Genomic DNA, 12,060 nt, shown 5'->3' on the forward strand with positions numbered 1-12,060 from the left:
AAAATTTAAATGTAAGATGTAATCTAAAGAGACATCATGGGGATTTGTGGTGCTCCGTGGTACCGTAGGAATGGCTGACAATGAGAAATAACTGCATGCAGTATTTTTTATCTGTGCTACATATAATCCTTCTTCAATTTTGTTTATATCATTTGTATGAAAACTATGCTCATTTTCTTTAGATAGCACTTTAGAATGTCTGAAGATTAGTAGGCTCTTCTCAGCATGAATAAATTTATTGGGACTGTGTGTGAAAATTAATTTGCATTTGTGTTGTGAAACTTTATGTGTCTAGTAGGCAGTGTGTAGTATTATTTTAATTCTGCCTAATACCACATAAACTGGTTAAAATTGCTGGTACAAGTAGCTTTTTACCCAGTTTGGCAGCATCTTAGCAAGAACAATGACTGGAGACCTCAGACTCCTCAGTTGAGACTGCCAAATACTGAGTTTCCTGAGCCATCTAATAGCAGTATGTGTTGTTTATCTGGTGTGCAGAACAAGTTGTTGCTATAAAGTGGTCAGAATGAATAGTATTTCAGAATGCTGAAATATGAGCATTTGCATGTAAAATTATGCATGTTTATTACTGATGCTTATATACTTAGAGTCAAACAGGCTCTTTTCAGACAAATAATTTTTGCGTGATAATCATATTGGGTGGAAATGGGTGTTGACACAGGTCCACATCTCCTCTACAGTGATCTTTACTAGATGTGCTTTGGAATCAGGCATTTTCAGATTTTAGAATGGCAATGTGGTGCATTGATGTACAATGAAGCAAATAAGTTAGAACATCAAGACAATCTTAACATAACACTTCCAGTGGTCTGGGCAGCACCTTCTCCCCACCACCCCAACTATGTAAGTTACTATTTCTATAGCTTAAGATAAGAATATGTACCATTAATGGAATATCTACACATAAGATAGCCTTATTTGAGTCATTGCCAGCATATGAATTCAGATTAGGTTCTGTCCACTAATGACTTACACAGAAGAACTTCAGTTTTCCTATAATCTTTTGGATTTTGAAATGGTCCATAAGAGATTATGGATTTGTAATTATATACATATATACCTCACTGTACCTATTGAATTATTTCCAGTTTATTTGGATTTTTAAAACTGTTACCATTAGTCAGTCCAGGTCTTGACTGAGTTGTTGTAGAAACTTAGAAACTATAGGAAAATGCCAGGTATCAAAGGAAAGGAATGTGCTTTAAATATGTCCTCAGCATTGGCATCCTGGACTTTTACAAAACCTCTGAGTCTTGGGCAAGGAGGGGCCTTCTCACCAGCCAGTGCCTGACATTGTAGGTAGCAATATTCCTTACCTACTAGGAAGAACACTCCTATACTAATGTCTTACTAGTTAAATGTTATTGCAGCTGGTGGGGGACAAGATATTCTGAAATGTTGGGTTAAAACCTTGAAGTCATGGTTATACACAACTGATGCAGTATGCTTCTTGTCCCACACTGCATATGACAGTGTCACTAAGCAGAGAAACCTAAAATAAGGGCAACTGCTATATTCTATGAGTCTCAAAAGCCGAGAAGGAAGAAAATAATTTGAAACATCAACCACCACAGTGCTTGAAGTCTGTTTCTTATCATGTCGTCTTATTTTTGTCTGTAGAAAACAGAGACATTCTATTTCTCTTAAAACTGCTTTTAGAGGGAAGGGATACTCTGTGGTTTCTCTTTGTTTTGTTTTTTAATGGCTGGCTCCTTGCTTTAAATCATTGAATGAGGAAACATTTGAACTCGTAAGTTTTGCAATGTGAAATGAACACGGGTTCATTATTCCAAGCATCTGGAGGTATTTCTTCAAGTGATGTTTGGAGAGCAAGATGACCAGGGAATACAACTCAACTATTTGTAAAGTTCCATTACTGACTACAAAAGAAAAAAATTGTTTATCCAATTTTTTCTGAAGTCATTTTTTAGGCCAGTAAATCATGATGGATAAAGGTGACTGCTTGACATCTCATCTCTGGGCAATAATTAGAACTGATGCAGAGTGAGGCAGTGGCAAAGAATGGCACTGGCAGCAAACCAGGGATATTTGGTACAAGGGCAGGCTGTGCGTTGTCAACAGAGGACTTAAGTTATATGTGTGTTCACTTTAAGAAGGCTTACTGCTCTGGAGCCTCTAGAAAGCAAGTTTCCTATCTCATTCAGTGTGTAGTGCTATGCCTGAACTCAATAATTATTTGTCAGGTAGGTAAAAGGATGTATTTTGTATTAGAGATGTTTTATATAAAAATGTTAAAAATGAATTTTTATATAAAAAATGTTAAAAAGGTTTAAAGGGGTGGGGCTCAATTACTGGAAATTTCACATGTGTGCAATACCTCATATGTTTTTTTATGAGTCATTATTAAATCTAGTTTGTTCACCTAGGTTTTTTATATACATAGTGTAAAAACCAAAGGCCTAACTAAGCTGAAAATTTGTTTTTTACTTTTTAAGTGTATTCCAGGTTTTGTGCCTGGGACTAACCAGTGGCCCCACATTGCCTGGGATGTGAACATAGGCTCTGACCAGTCTCATTTCTCAAGGTCCCAGTCTGGCAGCTTTCCCTGGTGCCCTCATTCAGACCATACCATAGCTCACTCTTCCTGAGAGAGCGGGGTTTCCCTATGCACTTCACACAGGACTCCCTCTGAAGTGCATCACAGCCAGGCTGGGTGAAATCAGGGACCCCACGTGCCTCCATGTTCACCAGGAGATGTCTGGAACTAATGCCCCTGGTAGCATGGGGGCCGACTCACTTGGTGTTTTTCCATGCCCTCTCAGGGTGCTTTTACCATTATTGCTCTGTGCTTCTTCCCCTCCCAGGCACTTCTTTGTGTTTTGCCCTCTGGGGGTCCTCTTCTGGCTTTAAACAATAGCCCTAAAGCCTCAGCCTCTTTCTTTCACCTCCCTGACCACCTGAAACCTGACTTTTGTCTGAAGCTCCTCTGTCTCCCTCAGGAGTCGGGGTGAGATCATGGTCTTTCTTTTCTCCCATGCCAATTCCAGACGTTAGCCACCATCTCCTCTGTGGAAACCTCTGTCCCTTTTACATGCCACCTTCTACCTCCTGGTTGCTGCCATGTCTTTTGACCTCCTGCTCACTTGCCTTCCCCCCCATCCCCCGTGGCTTTGTTCTCTCCTAGCCCTTTTCCTTCATGCCAAGTTACCCATCAGCCCCCACCCCTAATCCTATGTGCCTCTGTGGCTTCAGACCCTGATCTCTGTCTGACCACGTCCTCCATTCTCCTGATATTTGACCCAATCACTTCCAGGTCGGCTGATCTTTTTTATATATTTATGGGGGGTGGTTAACAATTTATACACAGTAAATTATTTATATTTAAAATGCACATTTTGATAAGTTTTGACATAGGTGTACACATACGAAATCATTACTACCATCAAGATAATGAACATAGGTACTACCCCCAAAAGTTTCCTCATCCCCCTTGGTAATCCCGCTCTCCCATCTTTTCTCACCTCATCCCTAGGCAACCTCTGATCTGCTTTTCTGGCCCTTGTAGACTAGCTTGCGTTTTCTAGAGCCTTACATAAGTAGAATCATGAAGCATGTACTCTTCTTTGTTTGGCTTTTTTCACTTGGCATAATTATTTTAGGGTTTATTTACATATTTCATGAATTAATAGTTCATTCCTTCTTATTTCTGAGTAGTACAGTATTCCATTGTGTGGATATACCATAATTCCATAATTTATTCACTTATTGATGGTCATTTGGATTGTTTCTAGCATCTGGGGCTATTACAAATAAAGCTACTATAAATATTTATACTCAAGTCTTTGTGTGAACATATGGTTTCCTTTCTCTTGGGAGTGGAATGGCTGAACCATGTAACAGTGTATGTTTAACTACTAGACTGTTTTCCAAAGTGGTTGTACCATTTTATGTTCCTACTAGCAGCGTAAGAGTTCCACTTACTCCATGTTCTCTTCAACATTTGTTATGGTCAGTCTTTTTATTTTAATGATAGTGTTATCTCATTGACTAATACTCTTAAGCATCTTTTTATGTGCTTATTTGCTATTTCTTTGTCTTCTTTGGTGAAGTTCAAATCTATTGCCCATTAAAAAAAATCTCCGATAGATGCCTTGGAAATATTTTCTCTCCATTTCTGGCTTGTCTTTTCATTCCCTTAATAGTGTCTTTGGAAAAGTTGAAGCTTTTAATTTTGAAGAAATCCAGTTAATCAATTTTTTCTTTTATGGATTATGCTTTTGGTTTCATGTGTAACAAATGTTTGCCTAACTCAAAGTCACAAAGATCTTCTGTGTTTTCATATAGCAGTTCTATAGTTTAGGTCTTTGATCCATTTTGAGCTAATTTATGTTAATTTCAAATGTTTAGTGGAATGCTGGTTCCTCATGCTTAGTGTGGATCTTGTAGTGCCAAGAAGTTCTCTGTTCCTATTCCACTGGCCTCTTCTAGCAGGCTTGGCATACTAGCAACCAGAGGGAGTTTCTTTCTTTCTTGCTCCTTGTTTGATGCTGGTGGTGTATTGCGTTGTGTGTAATTTGGTTTGAAGCATGATATTGAGAAGGAGGTTTTAAAAAATTAAAACTACATAAGAAAGAAATTTATAATGTTAAAGTTTTAGGTTAGAAATATCTGTATGATCTCCTGGTCTTGAAAATATTATTAAAAGATTGTTAAAAGATTGTTACTTGGTCAAAGAGAAATTGTCAAATGTGACAATTCTTACCAATTTAAAGTGAGAAGCAAAGAAATAGATTTTGAAAATATCATTGATGAATTTGCTTTCTTCAGAGCCAGGAAAGTAATATAATACATTCTTTGTTATAAATAAAATATTTAAACTAATGCTATGAGTTTTAATAACACCCAATTTTACATTTTTCAGCTACTTTAATGCTCTGTAAAAGAAAAAAAATACATAGAAACACGCATACAGAAGTATACCCTTTTTCTTTTCCCTCAGGTTCCCTAAAAATTTAATATTGTTCATTATGGATTCTTTTCATTTTTAAAATGCAGTTTTTAAAAATCATTGCATGAAAGTACTTATCTTGATTAATGAGTTTTTTATCCCTTAAATTTTGTTCAGGGTCTACACTCTTCTCTCACTAGTCCCAACCCTGACATTTTTACTGCCTCTTCAAAAGTAGTAAGACTTACATTTAAAGGATATTTATGGTTAAAATGTAGTAAAAGCCAATAGAAATTAGAAATTCATAGAATCAGCCCAAGTAATTAGATCTTATTTACTTATTTATTCTTTCAGTTATTCCCATGGTCAATAAAATGGCAACCAGTAGGGTTGATGAGGCATAGAAGAGGTGGGGTGGGTATAATTATAGCTTGGATAAGAAGTTTAAAAATCCACACAGGCGGCCGGGCGCGGTGGCTCAAGCCTGTATTCCCAGCACTTTGGGAGGCCGAGACGGGCGGATCACGAGGTCAGGAGATCGAGACCATCCTGACTAACACGGTGAAACCCCGTCTCTACTACAAAAATACAAAAAACTAGCCGGGCGAGGTGGTGGGTGCCTGTAGTCCCAGCTACTCGGGAGGCTAAGGCAGGAGAATGGTGTAAACCCAGGAGGCGGAGCTTGCAGTGAGCTGAGATCCGGCCACTGCACTCCAGCCCGGGTGACAGAGCGAGACTCCATCTCAAAAAAAAAAAAAAAAAAAAAAAAAAAAAAAATCCACACAGGCATGACATATATAGAGGAACTTAAAAATTAAAACAAAATGAGAAATGACTTGATAATGTTAAAGAAGAAGTATCTTTGTGAACTTAAGGCCTTAAAAAATACCTACAGAGGGCTGGGTGCAGTGGCTCACACCTGTAATCCCAGGACTTTTGGAGGCCGAGGTGGTCAGATCACCATATGGTGAAACCCTGTCTCTGCTAAAATGCAAAAGATTAGCCAGGCATGGTGGCGCATGCCTGTAGTCTCAGCTACTCAGGAGGCTGAGGAATGAGAATCACTTGAGCCCCAGAGGTGGAGGTCGCAGTGAGCTGAGATCGCACCACTGCACTCCAGCTTTGGCTACAGAGTGAGACTGTATCTCAAAACAAAACAAAACACAAAAACCCTACAGAGGCCAAGCAAGGTTCTCAGGTACTTATCACCAGTCCTCAAGCTCTGTGCCCCCACTGCACAAGTTTTTCTTGCTGATACATATATTTTTTTAATTAGAAAAGAGTTCCTTAGAGAATAGCTGATACCCTGTCTTGCATGAAAAATGTACTTACCACATACCAGGCACTGTTCTGTGCATTCGTATATATTAACTCGTTTAAATCTCACTGTCAGTTGTCTGATAGATACTGTTACCCCATTTTACAGATGAGAAAACTCAGGCATAGTGAGATGAAGTTACTAACTTAGGTTACACAGTTAATAAATGCAGAACTTACATTTGAACCCAAGCAGTCTAGCTTCTGAATCTGGCTTATAATTCCTAAGCTGTACTGCTTCACATGTACAAAAGAGTTTTTGAATACAACAGAATAGACTAGATCAAATACGTATGTATTAGTTTTCTGTTGCTGCTGTAACAAATTACCAGATTAATTTTAAAAAGTTTGGGACCATTGACCAATATGGGTCATATGTTCTAGGTGTCTGCATGTAATGTCCTTTCTATATGTATTTTTCTTCTCTTTGTGTAGGGAACAGTGGATATAGGCATCTGTAGGTAGTCCAAATACTTAAAAAACACCAACAGCTGGGCGCGGAGGCTCACGCCTTTAATCCCAGCACTTTGGGAGGCCAAGGCAGGTGGAATGCCTGAGCTCAGGAGTTCGAGACCAGCCTGGCTAACATGGTGAAACCCTGTCTCTACTAAAATACAAAAAATTAGCCAGGCGTGGTGGTATGCACCTGTAATCCCAGCTACTTGGGAGGCTGAGGCAGGAGAATTGCTAGAACCTGGGAGGTAGAGGTTGCAGTGAGCAGAGATCATGCCACTGCACTCCAGCCTGAGCGACAGAGTGAGACTCTGTCTCAAAAAAAAAAAAAAAAAAAAAAAAAGAAAGAAAAAAGAAAAAGCACCACCACCACCACCACTACCAAAAACAAGCTGGACCCATCATAAGAAGGGGAAGGACTAACAAGCACCAATAGTCACACACAATGGCCAGGAGAAAGTATTTCCAAGAATATGTTGTAAGATGATGGATTAGCCAGATGGCTGGAAAGAGAACTGTCTGTGCAGACTTTATCATTAGGTCTCCTGGGAGGTCTAGTATCTGTTGGCTCTGCCAGCCACCATGAGGTCCTCAAAAGCTGTAATGAAGCAGATGTTAAACTGAGGTAGAACAAACTGTCCAAGAAGGATGAACATGGGGATAAAGAACAAGGCCCAGGTTGAGGAAAGGTGTGGGCTAGATGGACACTTGAACCTTAGCTGTGACAGAAGGAGCCAGCCTAGTAAATGCTGGCTCTAGACCAAAAACTACTGGATACGGTTTGGTGAAGGCAGAAGTTGGGGAAGGGGAGACACTTTAGCTTCCTTCACTCATGGACAAACTATTAGTTATTTAAGTGCTAGAACCTAGTCTGAGTCATGATGATGAATTTCCTTTGAGCCCTAGTGTTAGGTGGTACGAACAGTGGAACTGTTGTAAAAGGTTCCTTCAGATTGTCAGTGATTTTGTTGTGCCTAATGCATTTCTACAGAGAGTATTCATTTAATTATTATATATGTATTTATCAGTGTAGCTGTGGCTTGTATCAGTTGTCAAAACACTGGCTCCCTTGTTAGAGGAGCTCTTTGAAATTCATTGATGGACTAAATATACTTGATATCTAATTTGTTAAAGAGCTATCACAATTTTTTCATCAGAGGATCTAAGTAATTTTTTTCTTAAAAGATCTGTAATTTGACTGAGAGGAAAGTTATCTTGCCTCAGATTTTCAGTATATTTCTATTTTAAAAGGTCATCTCCTTTTTTGAGGTTAAGATCCCGTTTTAGAGGCTACATAAGATATTTAGATGGGGTTGTATTTCTCCATACTGAGGTCATGAACACACTTATAGAAGACTTAGTAATAGTGTTGCATCCTCCTAAGGGAAGCTTTTCTCATTCTGGTGGACTGCAGCACCAAAGTTTTTGTAGTTGACTGGAGTTCCGAGTCAGCCTTGATTCTGCCTCCTTGACAGTGACCAAAGTGCTCTACTAGAGGATTTACTGATGGACCAAACCCCATAAATGTGGTTGTCATTGCCAGGAGAGAAACATGCCATTCTGAGTATTTGTAAAATGTTCTTGTAAAACTGTTTTGTGAGCAGTTGTTTTACATTATTTTTACCTTTAGAGATTTAAAAAGAAAAAAAGCATCCATTTTATGCATAACAAGAGATATGCACATAATCCACTGTGGGCATTTGGCTTACCTTAATATCAATCATTTTGACTGTTGTAAAATAATTCTGAAGAGATACATACTTAAAGTACTTTCCCTCTGTGACATTGCTTTGCTTCTGAAGGTCAGCCTTCTTCCTTTAATTTTTAAAAATTATATTTTTGTCATAAGTACATATTTTCTTCTTAAAATAGATCTTTGATGTGCATTTTTATACTCTATTTATAATTCATTATTTTAAACTTTCAGGCTCAACTTTAAAGAAGCTTCTACACACTGGAAATTCTACTAAGGTATTTATTTTATCGTGTAATGGCATTTTTTATTATTCTTAAATTTGTTAATGCCACAAAGTAACAATGTTAGGCTATTTTGGAAAAAAGATCTTTAAAAACCACTTGATTTAGTTTTAATTTTTAATTGATAAATTATATTTTTAGGGTTTTGTTCTTACATCATACCTTATTGCGAGAGACATTTTAAATGGTATTAGAAGAAAATGGGTTGGGCTTCAGAGTTTAGAGTTCTGAGTTCTGATTCTGATTCTGCTGGGTATGGATAGGGACCATGGGCAAGGCACTGACTGCTTCAGTTTATCATCAGAAAAAGGAAGAGCAGTCCCCCTCTAAACTTCAGGGCTCACATGCTTGATTCTGTCCATCTTGGTAACCTGGTTGTTAAAATTATGGTTGTCTCTAATTAATTTTACTAATTTTGAGAGCCATTGTGGGAGAAAAGAACAACAGGGTCTCACTCTTGAGTATTTATTGGTGGCAGATTTATAGGTTAAAATTGGTTTATTTTGAAATGGATATGTCTTTTATTATAACATATACTTCTTGATGCTGAGATAAGATTTTGCTAAAACATAAGTGGCAGAAAAAATTCAGCCTGGGATGAATATTTTATGAAAGATAATTCACTTGGAGTTAATTACGTTGTGTGTATGCTTTTAATAAGCTAATATATTGGTAGTTTTATACTGGCTTAAACAATCACAGCCTCTTAAAACTTGATATGTTAACTGTTTCTCACATGTTGAAAAAAAAAGGAGTTATTCCTGGCCTCACTGTAGATTCTATATTTTGTCCCTCTTATTTTAGAGAAATAAGGTTATGATTAAAACCTATCAGTTTGTTAATCTCGTGTTTATAATTACCCTTATTTATGTTTAGTTCTCTTAAATACAGTTAACATATAAAAATCAGAGACTTGTGATAGAATTTCATAGAAACTTCCCTCTTGTTCAGTTAAATATAATTTAATTAGATACACATAGAGCTGGCTGGGCGCAGTGGCTCACACCTGTAACCCCAGCACTTTGGGAGGCCAAGGCAGGCAGATTGCCTGAGGTCAGGAGTTTGAGACCAGCCTGGCCAACGTGGTGAAACCCTGTCTCTACTAAAAATACAAAAATTAGCCGGGCATGTTGGTGCATGCCTGTAGTCTCAGCTACTCAGGAGGCTGAGGCAGGAGAATTGCTTTCCCCCAGGAGGCGGAGGTTGCAGTGATCCGAGATCATGCCACTGCACTCCAGTTTGGGCAACAGAGTGAAACTCCATCCCCTGTCAAAAAAAAAAAAAAAAAAAAAAGATATACATAGAGCCTTCTCTCTTCTCTCCTCTCTCCTCTCTCCTCTCTTCTCTCTTCTCAGTCTGATGGCTGAATAGTAATGTTACCACTCATTTTACCTGCTTGGCGAGAGGAGGGCAGGTGTGAGCAGGCATGGAGGTTTGAGTGGAGCAGTGGTGGAGTCCAGGAGCATGTTTGGAAGTACGCTGTGAATTTACTCTGTTAATGGGGCAACACTGTCACCAGCTGGGGTGTCTGTCCTAGTGTATTTTGACTTCTATTGGGAGTCAGCAGAATATTTTTATTTATTTATTTTGGCTCTTCTCCACTTTTTGGTTTGGTTTTATGGCAAAGCCTTGTGTCTGACTTGCAATGTTCTTGCTCTGGCAGAGTCAGCACCACCTTGAATTAATTGAAAGGAGATGAGGCAGTCACCCCAGTTGCTGGCATTTGGAGCTCACTACATCTTTCAGCTGCATGTGACATTTTTTCAGTCTCTTTTGCTTATTTTTTTTTTTTAATTGACAATCTTTTCAGTCATTTAGGAATACAGAAATGGAGGGACATGTGCTTTTGAATTCTAGGAATGGGATAAATTTGGAAGTGTAAAGAAAGAAAAAGGACACATCTCCCTATGTTGATGTTTCCTACAGCATGATGCTGGCAATTCAGAGCATGGCAAAGGTGTTGGAGAAATAGAATAGGGACATAAGGTATGAGGAGAGCTGCTGTGTCTCATTAAGCCAGGCCTTCAAGGTCTTATTTAGCTCCTAGTCTTTTGATTCTCAAGAACATTATCAACATGTTATATTATAGTGATAGCACATATAAATTTGGAGGGAGATTATCTTTGTCATTGTTTTTATGGATAATGGAGGCCATGGGTACTGTTGCCTTACAGAATAAGATACTATTAACAGGAAGCACTTACATAGTGCTTACTGGGAGTCAGCCATTGTGTTATTCGCTTTACATATGTTAACTCAGTCTTTATCATAGTCTTTTGTGGTAAATGCTCTTATCCTTATTTCACAGATGGGGAGACTGAGGCATGGAGAAGTTAAGTGGTTCTCCGTGGGTCCCAGCTAGAAAGTGGCAGAGCTTGCATTTGAACCCAGGCACTTTGGCTCTAGAACCCTGGCTCTTAACTCGTGCTGTATTGCAGCGTCTTTGCTTATCTGTCACTAAGTAAAGAACTTGGTGTACTACCTAACACACCTTTAACTTGTAGTTTCTCTTTCTCAGACTGATGCTCCATTGTAATGCATTTCTGTAAAGACATGTAAGTGTTTCATTTTCATTGTTTTTAATTTTGTTTTTAGATAAGATGTGAAGGAATCAGGCTGTTTCTTCTGTGGCTTCAAGCACTTCAGACAAACTGTGCAGAAGAGCAGGTGCTGATTTTTGCTTGCCTGGTGCCTGGTTTCCCAGCAGTCATGTCATCCAGGGGCCCTTGCACACTGGAGACACTCATCAATCCCAGCCCTAGTGTAGCTGATGGTAAGTTATGTTAGCAGATCTCCCATGTTGAAATTATTCTTGAACTTAACATTGAGAAATTCTTTCTTTTTCATTTTCTTGAATAGAAATCCTGATGGAGTCTGAAGAGGAATTATTCCCCTTTCATATTCACTGTAGATTCTTACACACCTTAGAATCAAAAGACTTGGAGCTTATTTTATATGAAATGATGACAGGAGAAATTTACTGAAGTGATGGAAGCAGGAATAGGAGGGGACAGATGTTGGCAGTAGCAGGAAGTAAAAACACATGGGAAGTCTGGACTGGTTTTCTGGCTATTAATAAGATTAAACTCCACCATCCAAAGCTACTGTCTATTCTTATCACTGTTGTTCATAAGTGGACATTCATCTGCTCTCCAGGATCTTATTTTGCCACTGTGTATTTTCCTGCAGCATCTATGGAAAGACAATAGTGGTCTCATGGGACTATTAACGGTGGCCATTTGTGTCCTGTGAGTTTTCAAGGAACTTGCCTGTTGGGACCATTGATTTATTACTGTATATTGCACTATTGCTCAATGACTGGCATTTGATCTTGGGCTGACCAAAGCAGAATTCGAAAGGGAAAGAATGGTGCAGCGGGAGAA

General features: G+C 38.6%; 1 protein-coding gene across 19 annotated transcripts in view; it reads left to right on the forward strand.

The window, feature by feature from the left end:
• RALGAPA2 (Ral GTPase activating protein catalytic subunit alpha 2) overlaps positions 1-12,060 on the forward strand; it is a 322,322-nt gene that overhangs the window by 61,380 nt on the left and 248,882 nt on the right. For all 19 annotated transcript variants that reach the window (XR_012419093.1, XR_012419094.1, XR_012419095.1 and 16 more), the window contains 2 exons: positions 8,628-8,671; positions 11,273-11,450. Coding sequence is in view for 12 of the 19 variants with exons in the window: in XM_005568218.5 (XP_005568275.3) it covers positions 8,628-8,671; positions 11,273-11,450 (222 nt within the window). In the remaining 7 variants the exon portion in view is untranslated. The remainder of the gene's footprint in view (positions 1-8,627; positions 8,672-11,272; positions 11,451-12,060) is intronic.

This window comes from Macaca fascicularis, chromosome 10 (genome assembly GCF_037993035.2).
Source record: "Macaca fascicularis isolate 582-1 chromosome 10, T2T-MFA8v1.1".
Lineage (NCBI taxonomy): Eukaryota > Metazoa > Chordata > Mammalia > Primates > Cercopithecidae > Macaca > Macaca fascicularis.